Source organism: Danio aesculapii, chromosome 4 (genome assembly GCF_903798145.1).
Source record: "Danio aesculapii chromosome 4, fDanAes4.1, whole genome shotgun sequence".
NCBI lineage: Eukaryota > Metazoa > Chordata > Actinopteri > Cypriniformes > Danionidae > Danio > Danio aesculapii.
In genome coordinates, this window is record NC_079438.1 from 41,191,457 (window position 1) to 41,208,623 (window position 17,167).

Consider the following 17,167-nt stretch of genomic DNA (forward strand, 5'->3'; position numbering starts at 1 on the left):
AGGCTCTTCTCCAGCATTCCTCTGCCTGCCTTATTTGTCAAGGCAAGACACTGAAGATGGATAGAGTTCAAAAATAACTAATAGATATCTTCATATTTCCTCATTTTAATGATTATATGAACTGTTTTAGATTTTCTTTTGTTTTATTTTATTTATTTAATTCTCTTTATTGTGGTTGGAAGGACATCAGCTGCATAAAACATTGCAGGGTAGTTGGCGGTTCATTCCGCTGTGGCAATCCCTGATAAATCCCTGGGACTAAGCTGAAGGAAAATTAATGAATGAATAAATTTTATGTTTAAATATGTTAATGAGTTTTATTAAACATGCTAATTTGCATAATTTTTGGATTTTTTTTGGAAATTAGACATTTGGAAATTAGGATTTTGGCAATTACTTTTCTTTACTCCATAATAAAAAAAACCCACAACGAGCCGGAAAAGACGTTAATTTTCTTTATTTATTTGTTTTGTGAATAAAATGTTTCATGTACATTTTTTGTATGAAGATGCACCTCCGTGAAAATCTTCAGAACAGTGATGTTTATAAAACTGTCAAGTGGCTTTTGTAATGACTTACTCAAATTTGCAAACACAAATTGATAAAGTGTGACAAAAGAAACCCTACAAAAGTGTAAATTTGGGATGTTTTCCATTTTTAATGTCTTTCCATTAAATAAAAAACTATGAAAAGCCAACATCTCAGAATTGACAAAACATCTGCCTTAATCCACTCTTGTTTTCAACATCCATCATTTTCAGTTACGTCACATTTTGCGTGTGGAATCTGGGGCTGAGCATTCATGTTTGTTTCTTCAGTTTACACCTTTTTTTCTGCCTCTATTCCCAACGCTGCAGTCAGCAAACATGCTTTTAATGTTGATGCTGAGAACGTCTTGTGATTCCAGATCAGAGTAAGCGTTCCCATCTGTAGCATCTGCTTTGCAATGCTTTTCTCTGCAGATAAAATTGCTGTGTACAAACAAACACTTTTGGATAGTTTTGGCATCCTGGAAAACAGCTGGATTATGATATTTTCCACAGGATAAAATAATATGAATTTACAAAAACGACTTCTTCTAGAAGTTGACATACAGTACCTTTGTTTTATCTTAATATTGAATATTAACTGGTTGATGCACTGCTGTCTAATTTGTGTATTTTTAGTTGTTCAAGAGTCGCTTGTTTGTTAACTGCTATATAGAAATCAGATATAGGCAACTTAAAGACGACTTTCATGTGGAAAAGGAAGTCACATGAATTGCTCAAGTGTGATTCTTTTTTTCTTGAAAAACTTCAACAGAGTGTAAAAATCTTGATGGTTCTGTGCGTTTCGTCTATCCAAACTGATCTTTATTTTGTATTTTCTATTGGATTCGAGTTAGGTGATTGGCTGGGCCATTCTACAGCTTGATTTTCTGTCTGTGAAAGCATTTGAGAGTTTCCTTGGCTGTGTTTTGGATCATTGTCTTGCTGAAATCTCCATCTTTTTTCATCTTCATCATTCTTGTATTGTAGATGTTGGACTGAAGCAGCCAATATTAATTTACAATGAGGGTTGTAGAGGGTTTTTCAGTAGAGGGTTGCTAAAGAACTACTAAGAGATTTTAACTGCTGTCTGGTCTTTCACTGTCTTTTTACTCCTCCCTTTAGTCATGTTTTCAATATTTTTTCCTGTGTCATTTCATTTTATTAGGCATTACTTGATTTGTAAACTAATTAAATTCGTTTTCATTTCATATATGTATTTATTTAGTTGTTATCAACATCTAGTGATAATTTCAAGTCAACAGTACCTTTAGAATTGTGTTTTCTGAGAGACATGGTGACGTGTTGAATGCTTATTTCCCCCACTGTATGGCAAAAGATTACATTTGAATTTCACAGATATCACTATGTATGACATATTGGCATCTTACAATTATAAGGTTCTATCTGACATTTTTGTCAAAATTGAGTCATTGACATATTCTTATTAAATGAAAACTTATTTACATTATGGGATGTTTTTTTGATAAATTGTTTACATTTTAAGACTTTTTTATATAAAAAACAAATATTACACACATACTGTTTGCTATGGAATGCAAAAACTTTGAAGCTCAATATCTGAAAATCATTCAGAACGCAGATAGAACCTTATAATTCCAAGTTGACGATATATGTACAAACATAAAATCCAAATATTAAAAATGGCCATTTACATATATTTCTTTCCACCATTATGATTACATATTTGTACATATATGTTCAAATATATGCTATAATTTTTTATACCGTGAACTGCAAATTTATTAGCCCTCCTGTGAAGTTTTAAAACATTTTAAATATTTCCCAAGTGCTGTTTAAAGGAAAGTTTTATGTCTTATTTTAAAACATAATAGTTTTAATTACTAATTTCCAATAGCTAATTGCTAGATTTGTGCAATCTAAAGGCTTAACTAGGTTAATTGGTTTAACTAAGTTAGGTTAATTAGGCAAGTCATTGGGCAACAATTTTGGTGACAACAGTTTGTTTTTTAGCCAACAAAAAAATCTTAAAGGGACAATTTTACTTTAAATGTATTATTTTTAAAAAACAAAATAAGACTTTCTCCAGAGGAAAAAAAGCTATATTAACATTCATATAAAGTATGGCCATATATCAGATGTCCATATAACAATCCCTCAGGTCCTGCACTTTTTTTTATTTGCAGCATTTGCATATTTGGCCCCTTTCCAACAGTCACTGTATGATTTCGAGATTCATCTTATGCCACTGAGGACAGTTGACTCATACACTACTATTACAAAAGGTGAAGCATCAGAGAAAGTAGTTCCTCTCTAAAAATGTTTTCTTAATTGATAATGATAAGAAATTAGTTACAAATGAACATATTATAAGGATTTCTGAATAATTAAAAAGAAGATTATATAAGACTAGAGTAATAATACTGAAATAATTTCTTAATATTACTGTTTTTACTCTTTTTTTTTTTTTTTACCAATATCTTGCAGATTCAAAAACTGGTTGCCACAACACACATTTTTTTTTATTATTAAAAAAACTTTCAGGGTTTAAATAGTGAAACAACACTAAAAAGGCATAGACACTGTGCTTTTTGTGGATGATCTTGTTGCCTATGCATTATAGTTTCTCTTTTAAACACCAAATTTATGCAAGAGAGACTATTTATATCATTCAACAAGATTTTTTGATTGAAAAGAATTTTGCATGGATCATTATAAAATGAGCTGCTGTGTCTTTGTTCATTTGCTCATATTGTCAGTAGATCATGTTCAGAGCTTTCCAATCTAATCTGCCTTTTTTATGTGGTTGTGCTCTCATGTTAATTTTCCCTGTATTGTAAATCCAGTCATTATTGAGCAAAAATAAACATCTTTCTAAAATAAAAACAAATCTTATCAATCCCAAACGTTTTGAACAGTAGCAGAATGCTTAACAGATCAGTGAAACTAAATCTAGTCACAATTGTTAAATCTGTTTCATTCCAAGGAAGCAGGAATTGCTCTTTTTTTTATCCATATAATTTAATGTATTGTTTTCCTCAGTTTGCATACAGCATCTATTACATCTAATTTGCTGCATTTCACTTCTTGTATAGAAGTAATTTAGCTGATCTGATCCAGCTCGATGACTTTCTTTCTCATACAAAAGCCACTAATTATGTTTAATCAGGAGCTCCGGGAAGTAAAGTTTTTCATGTGTTTTGTTTATTTTAATTGAGCAGAATGGCTTTATGTTCGTTTGCAAGGAAACTTATGTCCCTGGCTCTCACTGACTGCCCAGTGTGATTTAGGAGGCGAACAGGGCCGCTGCTCGCTCTTTAATAGATCACTCTGAAAACAGTGCCGGGATAAGAATCCTAAACGACCAATCGTATTTTATGAGGCGTTTAAAGCCAAATACAGGAGATGGATTGAGGACGGGCTATACTGCATATAAATATACAGCTGGATTCAACATGAAAGCTTATTAATGGATGATTTATATAAATGTAAAGTTATTTTAGCAGCGATTGCAGTCATGAAATGTTATTTACCACCAAGCGACAAGCACAGTAAAATGTTCCAGTGCATTTGTTTGTGCGGTTGTGCCCTTAAAAGCAATTTGTGTGGCATTAAAATTGTATGAACGACCGGCATCATTACTTCCGCTGTTTTTGGTGGGTCTCCACGTTGGAAGTCATCGTTGTTAAGTGCTCGGGTGTTGCGCTGTAATAATATAAAGGAAAGCCTTGAGTGTAGTTATTCCAAAGCCGCAGGTTCCCTTGAGTGATTGCATTAAATGTTTCCTCCGTCATATTTGTTTTAATCTTCATCCTCCTTCTCTTCTTCTCCCACAGTGCAGCATAATCTCTTTTGTACCACCGTGACTCACAACCCAGACAGTGGCTTCATCTAACGAGAAGGTTTCTGCGTTTCCTCCTAGGTGCTGAGAGATAATTAGGGCAGCTAATGAATGTTAGCGTCTCGCAGACTGTGCAGGCTGTGCTTGATAAGGCGGTGACGGTTTGCGCAAGAAACTTCTCGGGAGGACTGAGAGCTCAAAATGCCTCCGGTCTTCCTACTGGCTCTTTGTGGACATTCTGTTCTCAGTGTGTGTGTGTGTGTGTGTGGTTGACTTGCTTAGTTTTGTCCCCTGCTTTTTGCTTGTCTAGTCTGTCACTCTCTCATCACTCTCTTGTTTTTTTTTTTTTTAGTTTTCTTACTAAAAGTTTACAAATTTCTCCTCTGAAAAAAATGCATTAAACTGTTGTAAGGGAGGCCAGCTAGCGAAGTGTTATGCAGGTAAACCTCACTCCTCTGACCTCTAAAGGTGCTCTAGCGACAGATGCTAGAGGCCATGGTCTTTAGCTTCCTTCTAAGAGCAACTAATTCCCATGCAAAGAATCTCCGGTTCGATCCCAGCTCAGAATGGGATGGGTGCAGTAGGACCGGTGGGTTACACATGGGGGCTTGTCTGGGATGGGAGTGAGGTTTAGGGGGGGTGAGTGTAACGGAGGCCAGCTAGCGAAGTGCTATGCAGGTAAACCTCACTTCTCTGACCTCTAATGGTGCTCTAGTGACAGATGCTAGAGGCCATGGTCTTTAGCTTCCTTGTTAGAGCAACTGACTCCTATGCGAAGAATTGACAGTTCGATCCCAGCTCAAAATGGGACGGCTGGTTACACGTGGGGGCTCGTTAGGGATGGGAGTTATCGGGACCGGTGGGTTACACTACTCATGATTCATCCTGCACATGACCGATTTTTGTTAGGTCAGGTTAGAGATTGCACTATTGTTCCTATTACCCTAGTTCTAGGTATTTATTTATTTATTTATTTTTAATTGTATTATTTATTTATTTTTTGGCATTTTGCCTTTTGTTATGATAGGACAGTATGTAGACAGGAAGCGAAGTTGGAGAGAGAGAGGAAGGATGGATTGGGAAAGGTCTACAGGCCTTGACTGAAGCATTCATATGGTTTATTTCGCCATTTTATTGTAATTTATGTCATTGTTCTTTCATGCAGAATTAATATTTGTCAGATGTTTTGCCAAAAATTATTATAAATAATTATAAAAAAGTATACTTCTAAAGTACCTTAAGAGGAAAAAAACGATCCAGATGGCTTGTTTTGCCATAATTATATACTTTTAATCTGTATATACCTCGGCTGGGTCAGTTGGCATTTCTGTGTGGAGTTTGCATGTTCGCCCCGTGTTTGCGTGGGGTTCCTCCGGGTGCTTTCGATTTCCCCCTCAGTCCAAAGACATGTGGTATAGGTGAATTGGGTATTCTAAAATTGACCGTAGTGTAATGTGTGTGAATGAGTGTGTATGGAGGTTTACCAGTGATGAGTTGCAGCTGGAAGGTTATCCTCTGTGTAAAACATATGCTGGATAAGTTGGCGGTTCACTCTGCTGTGGCGACCCCAGATTAATAAAGGCACTAAGCTGAAAAGAAAATGAATGAATGAATAATCTGTATATAATGAAGTTTATTATTTTCATCCCACTTCTTTTAACTTTGAAACCATCTAGACATCATTCTAAATTTAGTAGTGCTTTAACTGCGTCTGCTAAATGCCAAGCTTTTAGCTTTTTTTCTTTTATTTCCATGATGCTAGTACCCAACACATTGTTTCATGAAATCAAAAAAAAAGGAACAAAATAATGATGGATCTTGTCATTTTGGTGGGTCTTTTGACAGGTAGTGTTTTACCGAGAGACTTAATGTATGATGCTACATAATAGTGTATGCTCTCTGCCACAAACATGCTATAAAAAAGCGACAGTATAGACTTATTTTTAACTCAAAATTCAACCCTCAAAACTGTGATTAAAATCATTTTTCATGTTGGATGCTGACTGCATTCACTGCCTAAACAGAGCCTTCATAGTCCTCTCAGCAATTTATGTTTGACCTGCAGATGTACCCTTATCCTTATGGATTTAAAAAGCACATCACAGAGTTCATAGTTACATCGAGAGCAGGTGCTAAATCCGTAAAGGTGTCTAATAGGAAAAGTTGGATAAAAATTGGAAACAACTTCCACAGTTTTTTTTTTTTTTTACTTCAATTTGCTCCCCCCCCCCCTCTTATTTCCCTTTATTTCCTTTTTTGTGTGTTCTTTCTCTCTCATCTATAGTAGTTACTCTGTTATTTTTCAGGCGGAATGAGATTATTTTAGCTGGAAGTCTTTTAGTGCGAAAATGACTGTCCTAAACAGGCTACTTTATCTCGCTGATGTTATTTATTTGTAGTTTCTTCACTTATTGTCTGTTCAGTTCATAACGAAGCCTCAGCGTGAAGCATATTGCAGCAAAATTGTGTAAGCCAGAGGTCTGTATCAGTGAACTTCTGTGACTTCCTTCCCCCCGCCGGTATCATCTCAGCATGCAAAAGCCCTCCTCTAAAGCACATGACCAAAGTTATCTTCCCTCTCTCGCTTTATATCAATCCCTCTATCTGTTCTGAGAAGGTCTCTGAGGGTCCATTTATGCAGCGGGGCCCTCCTCCAAAATATGCAGAGCTCAGATTAGAAAAAAGCACAGGAAATGACACTGGCCATTCAGATCAGATACTGTATCAACTGAGAGAAGAAGCTGAAGTGACAGAACTCGGGGTACATTTGAAGAAAAGCAAAGCAAACAAAGCTGATGAAAGAAGAACATGCGTAAGGGAGAAAGGACGAGAGTTAAGCCGGCTGTGAAGTCTGTCAGGCCCCCAGTCACATGAAAATTGCAGACGTGACTGAGGGCCGTCCGTGGAGATTTCCTCTTTGGATCCGAGTCCAGCAACTGTAGCACACTAATTACTGACCTGGACGGCTTCTGTTTGTTTTATAGTCTTCCTTTGCAGGGAAAAAAATAAGTTCCTGTCTCTGTAGTCAGAGAGAGATAGAGAAAGAGAACAAGAGTTGTAGTGTGGTCGGACATTTAGGCGCAATAGGGTCAATTGTTTGTACGCTGAAGGGTTGAGTTCTCATTCACAGTCAAGAAATCAAGATCTGCAAGAGATTAAGAGGTAATGAACTATTTTCATCATAAGTGTGTGTGTATCTGTGTTTTTGTGATGTATCAGGACTCTAATGTGTATAATGACAATGATATAACATGTATTACAAGGGAATTGTGAATTGTGAGGACATGCTGATGTCCCCATTTTTCAAAAGGCTTATGAATGGGTTTTTTCAGAAACTAAAACTATACAGTTTCCTGTAAGGGGTAGGGTTAGGTGTTGGGTTGTGGTCGAGCAATATAAAATACAGTTTGTTCTGTATAAAGCAATGGAAACCTATGGAATGTCACTAAAACTCACAACACAAAACAATGTTGTCATTAAAACATAACTGTCATTAGATACAGTATATGAATTCATATTTAGTTATTTAGTTCACATTTTTGCTTTAGGATGGCAAAAAAATGTAAGTCATATCGCACCATCAATGTAAATGTCTCCAGTAAAGGCTAATTGCCGTGCTCAACATTGCTGTAGCTTTTTTCCTCAGGCAGTGGGTGGTTTCGAGCATGCTACAGTAGTGTAAAACGCAGGAAACCACTGATTCAAAGCCTGTCCATTTCCCCTCCTTCCTGCTCTCAGAGTATTTTCCTCGGCGTGTGCCCATCTCTTCTGTCCCGCCTCACTGTGCTATTAAAACTGACATACAAAGTCCAAAAGTAAGTTCTTGGCTTTAACCTCACTCTCTTTCTCTCTTTCCACCTTTCTGTTGATGTCTGCATCTCTGGAGGGCCTGTGTTCATTCAGTGTGGCTCAAATAGAGAGAGATGGGGAAATGATCATTAGAGTGAGCGGGAGTAAAGGAGAACTTTTACAAAGACTGAATCGATAGAACATGAGATAAAGTTTTGCTAAAATACATTCCTGACAGTAAGTTTTAAACTTTACACTCCTCTTATGGGTTGACTTTTTGACTTTTACCAGCAAGCAACCACCCAGAACACCCTAGAATTATAGGAATGACATTTTGGACCACTCGCACTTTCTTCAGATAGTATAAAAAGGCCAGCTGTAACATTCTGGCATAAGAGACTCCCTAGCATTATGGGGAAAACTTCTGCACTCACATTCATCTACTAGTGCCTTAGTAAGCACATAGTAGCACCATAGTGAACAAAGACAAAACTATCGCAACTGACTATATCTAGCATTATGGTACTTACTTCTGTACAAGATGGCATATCTCACAATAACTAAACAATGCATTCATAAATACCTAGCAAGACCCTAGCAACTATCCAAGTTCCTAAGCAGTCAATAACACCAAAAAATAACTTAAATTACTTAAGAAATAGCTGAAATTATTCTGCATAGACAAACAACACTAGAAATATCATGGAATCTAACTAGACCACTCTAGTAACACTTTTTGCACTCTAGCAATACAGTATTTGCTAACTTCATAGATTGTCACACATTTTGTATATGCTGTAATAAATATGAACATGCATTTTTTTATTTACCATGTGTACTTAAATATTACATGAAACAAGAAGTAGATCAGAAGTAGGGCTCAGTAAATCAGCAGTTTCTGAAATACTCAGACCAACCCATCTGGCACCAACATCCAAGCCACATTCAAAGTCACTTAAAGCATGTTTCTTCCCCATTGTGATGCTTGGTTTGGACTGCAGCAGATCTTGTTGACCATGTCTACATGCATAAATGCATTGAGTTGCTGCCATGTGATTGGCTGATTAGAAATTTGCATTATTATTTCTTTTGTAAATTCCCTACTGTACACATATCAAAACATGCAAATGTGCAATGCTAAGCACTCTCAGTTTCCAAAAATTGACACTTATTGACACGTTTATGGTCCAGGCCACACACACACACACACACACACACACACACACACACAAACACATACATACTCAGTAGTGCCTGTTTGTAAGAATCGAAAGAGCCATTTAATTGACTCTAATCCAAGACTTGATCCTGAATGTCCATAAGGAATTAAATAAATGGCTGCATCATAAACACATCAGTCGAAAAACACAGACAAAGGTCTTTCTTTCAATCCCATGTGATGAATGGCCCTGCCCTTGTGCCCGGTACATGATGAATGTGTCTAAAGCTTTCTGTGTGATGCAGGATTTGGGACTGACGGCTAGAGTAATAGTCGTCTGAGAAAAAAATCGATGGGGTTCATGGGAAATAAGTGCGATGACAATGAGGGCAGCTTGGCCTGCACAGTGTTTACTTTGAGAGATGGTTGCCCTCACACACCTGCCGCGTCGCACCCATAAAGACAAACAGGCAGCGGGAGGTGATGGCAATGTTTCACTGAAGATGATGGAGCAGGGTGTCATGGGTGTGTGTTTATCCTTGTCATTCTGCGTCTGAGATGAAATTGTTTGTCTACGTGGGGAAGAACTCTCAGTTGGATACAGATTGTTTTTTTTCCCCACTCTTTTATTGCGTCTATTGCCTTTTATGTGATGTGCTTATATGTTACCTATATATTTATCTGTTATGACTCTATTTTCTGGTATGTTGTCTGTTTGCAGGACAAGCGATGTGGTGAAATTGCCCATTCTCCATCACTGGATGTGTTTTTACCAGAGGATGAGGACAACCCTTACGAGTCAGTGGCTACAGCTGTCACACGCAAACCCTGCTCTCTGGATATCAACCTTCACAACGCCTGTCCTCGCAATGGTTAGTAACTGCAAATCGATGGAGGAAGAAAAAAAACAAGTCAATCAATAGGAAGCTAATGTAAATAATCTGCTCACTAACTCATCGTTGGCACCTATTGGAGAAAACTTACTGTTTACACCACAGGAAGTCAACCGAAAATCTCATTTTAGATTTCAATTTTCCAATTCTTCAATTTACTTCCAAACAAGCAATTCATTTAGTTTAAATGAGCAGGATTTTGGATTATAATGTTCATAAATATATAAAATCTAATAAAAATATTAATTAAATGTAATAATTATATTAAAACACATTATAAATATTCAGCACACAGTACACTCTATGCACAATGGATAAAATCAGTACAATATGTACAGTATTATTTTCACATATTCATTCATTCATTTTCCTTCAGCTTAGTTCCTTTATTACTCAGGGGGTCGCCACAGCTGAATGAACTACCAACTTATAGAGCATATGTTTTTTACGCAGCAGATGCCTTTCCATGCTGAAACCCAGTACTGGAAACATACACACTCATTCACACACATACTCTACGATCAATTTAGTTTATTCTTTTATATATATATATATATATATATATATATATATATATATATATATATTCATACATATATATACAAATGTAGCATATAGCATGTCTTTGAACTGGGGTGGAAACCAGAACCCGGAGGAAACCCATGCGAACACGGTGAGAACATGCAAACTATGCACAGAAATGCCAAGTGGCCCAGCCAGGGCTCGAACCAGCGACCTCCCTGCTGTGAGGCGATCGTTCTACCCACTATAACACAGTGTCACCCTTCATATTATTTTAATAGTTTTTAATTATCTGTTTACTGTTAGTTGTTCTAGTATATCAAGTTTGAGCTAAATGAAATATTCCAGTAGCACTCTACAGTAATGTTTCATTTATTAGCATTATTTAACTAAATAAGTTAACAAACTAATGATGAAAAATATTGTGAAAACGTTTGTTAATCTTATTTATTAATCTTAGTAAATGTGCATTCAAACATTTATGATTGATTTGAAGTACTGGGATGAGCCTGTGTTATTAGTTTCTGAGGTTGTTATGTAGGAATAACATACTTTTGAATGAAACCACTGAACAAAGAGAATCAAGTATTCCCCTCCAGACAGCTGAGTAATAAGATTGTATAAAAAAATGGCCCAACATTCATTCATTCGTTTTTTTTTCGGCTAGTCTCTTATTTATCGGCTTAGTCTCTCTCATTTATCTGGAGTCGCCACATTAGAATGAACCTCCAACTATTTCGGCATATGTTTTACACAGCGGATGCCCTTCCAGCACTGGGAAACACCCATACACTCTCGCATTCACACACACAGTCATTCACTATGGCCAATTTAGTTAATCCAGTTCACATGCAATTCATATTCGTTTTTGGATTGTGGGGGCAGCCAGAGCACCAGGAGGAAACCCACGCCAACATGTAAACTCCACACAGAAATGCCAACTGCTGTGAGGTGACAGTGCTAACCACAGAGCCACTGTGCCGCCCCATGGCCCAACATTCTACCCTAATGAAGCTTTAGATGTACTATTAACAAACTTATTGCTCATTGCTTACTAAAATTATTTAATGCATTAAACAACATTAACTAATGAAATCTTTTTGCAAAGTGGTTTCATATTTTCTTGGCAACTTTTTATTTGATTGTTGTTTTTTTTACATGTTTTATTTTATTTCGGTAACAAACTTTTTCTTTAATTGTCACCGATACCTTTATTCCGACTCTCCAGAATTGTGATCTCTGTGATCTTTGCCGCAATTTTTTTTGTGTAGGAATTGCCTCAGATTTCCTGCACATTTTGGGCGGACAGGACACTGTTTAAATTCTTGCCACACAACAGAGCACCCTCTGCTTAGTTTTACATTCAAAAACATTATAGGATTCATGAATTGAATGTGCTCGTCTGGTATATATACAAAGCCTTGAGTTGTCAATATACATACACGCTTTTTATCTGGTGTGCGATCTGCATCATGTGACAGTATCGCTACCACACTACAGCTAGACCTTCTATATACAGTAGGGCTGCACAATATATCGTTTTAGCATCGATATCACAATGTGCGCATCCACAATAGTCACATCGCAAAGATATGCAATGTTGAGTTTTAATTATAGTTGACCAGGAGGTACAGAATTGTGTTTAATCACTGTATTTATATGGAATTTATTTGATTTATGCAAAAAAAAAACATTTTAGAATTACTAAATTGATATTAGAATTTAGTCTTGTTTCTAGTTCAGATGTCTACATTACAAAAACAAGATTATTTCACTTACCCCAATAGCAGATAGTCTAGCTTGTTTTAAGGAAAAGCTCTTAATTTTTACTCATTTCCTCTGACGTTGAAAACAAAACAATATGTTTACTTGCTCTAAGATTTTTTTATTGTTTGGACTAGAAGTTAGACAATGCAAAGTAAGAAAAGCTAATTTTTGCATTGCTGTAGTTCAATTTCTGTACCTAAATACTGACTCCCCAGAAAGACATCATTTTATATCGCAATATTTATCGCAGAAAAATAAAATATCACAGTATCAGATTTTTCCAATATCATGCAGCCCTAATATACAGGTTTGTAAATATTTATCAGTTGTTATCCGCCCCTCTCTCTTACATTGATGTCCAAATAGCAGTTAAACAAAATGGACGACTTAGTCGGACGACAATTGATTTCATTTTTAAATATTTTACAGCAGGTTTTAGGGGTAAACTCTGTTTTCTCTCTGTTTCTCTTAGTATTTCCTTTATATAAATTACAGAGATCAATAATTCATTATATATATATATTATATATATATATATATATATATATATATATTATATATTGATTATTGGACAATCACAGGTCATTAGTTCTCTATGCGCCTCCTCCTAGTGTTCAGGTATGTGAGTGTAGTTGTGGGGCATCTACTGCCGCAGCTCTTTTCTCTGGCATCTTTCCTGCACTACGGGTTAAGGTTGTCCTGGAAACTACAGCTTTATCCTTACCCAGAGAGCTTGGTGAGTCACCTGCAGGTTTACATGTAGACGCAGTGAGCCGTGTTTGCCTGTAGGCCAGTGATTCACACCTGATGCAGTCACTGTTTATCTCCAAGACCGCTCTATTAACAGAGCAGCGCAGTCACTTCATTTGAGTGCGTGTTTCACTGAAAATATTTCACGTGATACTGTACTTTAACGCTGTGTTTGAGCGCGTGCTTGCTTGAATGTGGATTTTGAGCTCTATTTTTGGCCCTTCGGCATCTCCACAAGCATGAAATCGCAGCTTACAGGAGTCTATTCTCTGCCTGATTATAGTCAACACTGCAGTTTTGTGCCGCAGGAAAGCACACGACCAATCAAAACACTCACACCGGTACATCCCAAAATAAATAGAGATGCTTGCACATCACCGTGAGGATGAGTTCATTACTGAATAGAGAGGCTGAATGTGATTTAAGTAGTCATCAAATAGGCATGGCCCGCTGTAAGATTCTGACAGTATGATAACCTTGGAGAAAAATATCACAGTTTCACCATATTGTGATTACTGCTCTAAAATATGTTCTATTTTTAAATATCTGGGTAAAATACAACAACCTTTTTCTCCATTGAACACAATATTTTTTATTTTAATAAACATTTAATATACTTTGAAACTATTAAACTAAATCATTGACTTCTGCTGTCTTCATTAGTTTCAAAACACAGATTTCTTTACATCTTTAGAGATCCTACTTTTCTTTGGATATAAAGTAAAGCTACCGCACTGTTCAGCTCTATAGCATGCTGGATGATGGTTTATAAGCGATTTGTTTATTCAGATTTTTGCTGAATCGTGGCCTGACCAATAGCTTTTAATGTGAGGAAACTGTTGCCCTAAAATAATCACACAACACTCAAAAAAACACACAAAAACTTAAATATACCGTAAGAACGGTACAACAGAAAGTTTCTCTACTTGATTAAGGCTCAAATTCACAACTTATTTAACATTCCGTTACAGCATGTTCAGTATATTCAGTGCAAAAAAGTAATTTTGTGTTTTTAAAGCTCTTATGTGTTCTTTCATTTATTGTTTTAGGTTAAATCTAAGCAAAAAGAAACATGTATTTGTAAGTCCCCTATCCTACAGTATGTCCAACACATTTTTTGCTACGATATCATTTTACTTTAAACATTTCTTCAATTAGCTTTTATTTTAGATATTATTAAATCAGCAGAAAACACTAGCACTAGTTTAAATAGCATTAAGATATTATTACATCTGCAATAAACACTAACACTTTTAATATTCCCTTCTATTATTGGAGATACACTTTTCTATGACATTTGCAGTGCAACATTTTTTTTGAATGCGTTTTATCTATTTGCCCACATTGTTCTGATCTGTGTTCTATAGCTTTGTGGTTGCCATGTGTTCACTGCAAATAAATGACATTTTATGGATAATCATTTTTATAATTTAAAGTTTTGTTTAAATATTAGAAGATATTTTGTGTATATTTCTTGATATTTAATGTGTTAATATATTTATAATAATTATGCTGCTGCTGCAGTAATATAAGAGAAACTTACTAAAAGATTGGAGACTATCTATAATAGATCTCTCTTGTGTATATCCGGTACTGTATGTTAACCATGACTTGTAAATAGTGACTTGCAACCAACAGAAGAGTTGTGAAATGTTAATAACAAGCCGAAGAATAGCAATGTGCAATGTGGTTTTAAAATGAAAACTCTAATTTTATGACTCTTGACAAATTATTGAATCCAGTATGTTGCTAATTAGTCCTTTAAGAGTAATCTTGATAACCTTTTCCAGTCAGTACGTGTTTGCAGTAATATTGTGTTGTGTTTCCCGGTCAGACAGAGGGGATTTGCTGCGGATTTATTAAGTGACAGCTTGTCAAAAACAGGATTTAGGGTGAAAGAGTGGAGCCCACAGCTCAGCATAAGTCCTGTTGCAGCTGCTTTGGTGTGTCTTTTCCTGTTTATTTCAAAATCTTCTGACTGTCCTCCCCCATTTTTTTCCTCCATTCTTTTTAACTTAAGTGAGTTAGTCATGTTCAATTATGGTCACATGTGATGAGCTAAATGTAAAACTGCTGTGTTTTCTCCTTGTGGCCTCAAATTAGTACAGCTGTGTCCAGTTCGCTCTACTCCACCATTTCTATACTTTAGCAGATCATATCTTTTTAGCATTTGTTGAAAAATCTTGGCAGTTACTGGTCTGTATGGTGGTATGCAGAAAGACAAAGAGCATAAATGCAATATAAATAATAATAAAATCCGATTATTATTTATTATCTGTTTATTTTATCAAATTTTAATGCTTTGCTGCGCTTTATAGATGAAAATGAGCATAAACAAGCATAAATGTAGTTTATATATTGTGCTTTATTCATTATTTTATTTTATTATATTTTATTAATCTATGTTTATATTATTATAGCGGGGTAACTGAAGACAAATACAGTATTCAACAGATATAAATATATATTTGTATTATAAAAATAGTCTACATAATTGTCAAAATGTATTTCTTTTATTGTTATGATATTTTATTTTGCTTTATTATATGTTTTTCTTATTTATGTTTTTTATTTATTAGATTTATTTAATGCATTTATTTTGTTCTATGTGAATACAAGATTGAATGAATCTTTATTATATTATATCTCTATTTTATTTTATTGCATTCATTAATGTACTAAAAATAGAGTAAATATATTTCTCATTATTACAAAATTATTATTTATTTACTTTTTCCCTCATAAATGCATTAGTTTTTAACCATTGTGGTGGGTAAATTAGGAACATATATACGTATTTTCATTCATTCAAATCACCAATCAAGTTTCTCCACCTAAAACCTCATAAACTGTAATAATATCTGCATCTCCATATTAGTGTGCAGTTGGAGTAATGACCTGCTAATCTTTCAGCATCTGTGACTGAAGACTCTCAATGTTCCCAGAGCTGCTGCATGCCTCATTTCTCCTGCAGTACCACAGCTCAAGAGAGGTTAATGGCTAATGGCTGAAAGAGTAAAACACAAGTCGAGTTCATCCCCGCTTTCCTGCCCATTACCAACAGGGTCAAGCCCCAGTGAGCTTCCTACCGCAGTCACAGAGCCGCCCGCTGTTATCGCAAAAACAGCTGCGAGCGCTTTCGACAGAGTCACACTCTTCCCTACCAGCTCTGTGAGAAGCTCTGTTTCTCATATGATCTTGCACGAGTGTTTTTGATCCATCCCAGAACATTGTTTTAAAGAACTGCAAGAGAATAAGGTCAAAAACTTGTTTTTACCATATTTCCAAAGTTTGATTGATTGCATTAAGAATTGCAAACTTTTTTGTATTAGTGTAGCCTGGTAGATCACACTCTCCATGCCAGTTAATTAGATCTAGCCCCGAATGCCAGATCCTGTCAGAAAAAGTCTGTTTCTTTGGGTATCCAGACAACAAGCCAGCAGAGCCGCTTAATACCCAAACATGTTAACCTGTATTTAACTAAATTAACAATCTCCTATCAATAACAGTTTGTTAAGTGTGATGTCATGCGAAGCGGCTTCCGAGTCCAATTGCTCTATCAAACTGTATGGGGAGATTCAACAAATAGTAATAATAAACTTTTGCAAAGCGATTTAATACTTTTGATAATCACGATCGATATATATATATATATATATTTAAATACATACCTAATATGCGATGGTCAGAAAGTGATTTATCTTTTATAAAATGTTAAAATATTGTTGATGCAATAAGTCCAGAGACTGTTGTGTACACTATGATTTTGCATAAAATTCACTTCAATGTGTGATTTGACTAAAAAGTGGTCTTAAATAAATATTTTCTCAATTCAAATGAGTAACGGTTTGGACCCAGAAACAATATTCCATACTGTATGTCACCACTTAACAAGTGAATAGGAGTTGACTGGGAAAGCCAGAGAAGATCAGAAGCA

General features: G+C 35.7%; 1 protein-coding gene across 5 annotated transcripts in view; it reads left to right on the forward strand.

Moving 5' to 3' along the window:
- Positions 1-17,167, forward strand: part of anks1b (ankyrin repeat and sterile alpha motif domain containing 1B) — a 312,589-nt gene that overhangs the window by 112,635 nt on the left and 182,787 nt on the right. For all 5 annotated transcript variants that reach the window (XM_056455663.1, XM_056455662.1, XM_056455665.1 and 2 more), the window contains one exon: positions 10,020-10,170. In XM_056455663.1, the coding sequence (XP_056311638.1) occupies positions 10,020-10,170 (151 nt within the window). The remainder of the gene's footprint in view (positions 1-10,019; positions 10,171-17,167) is intronic.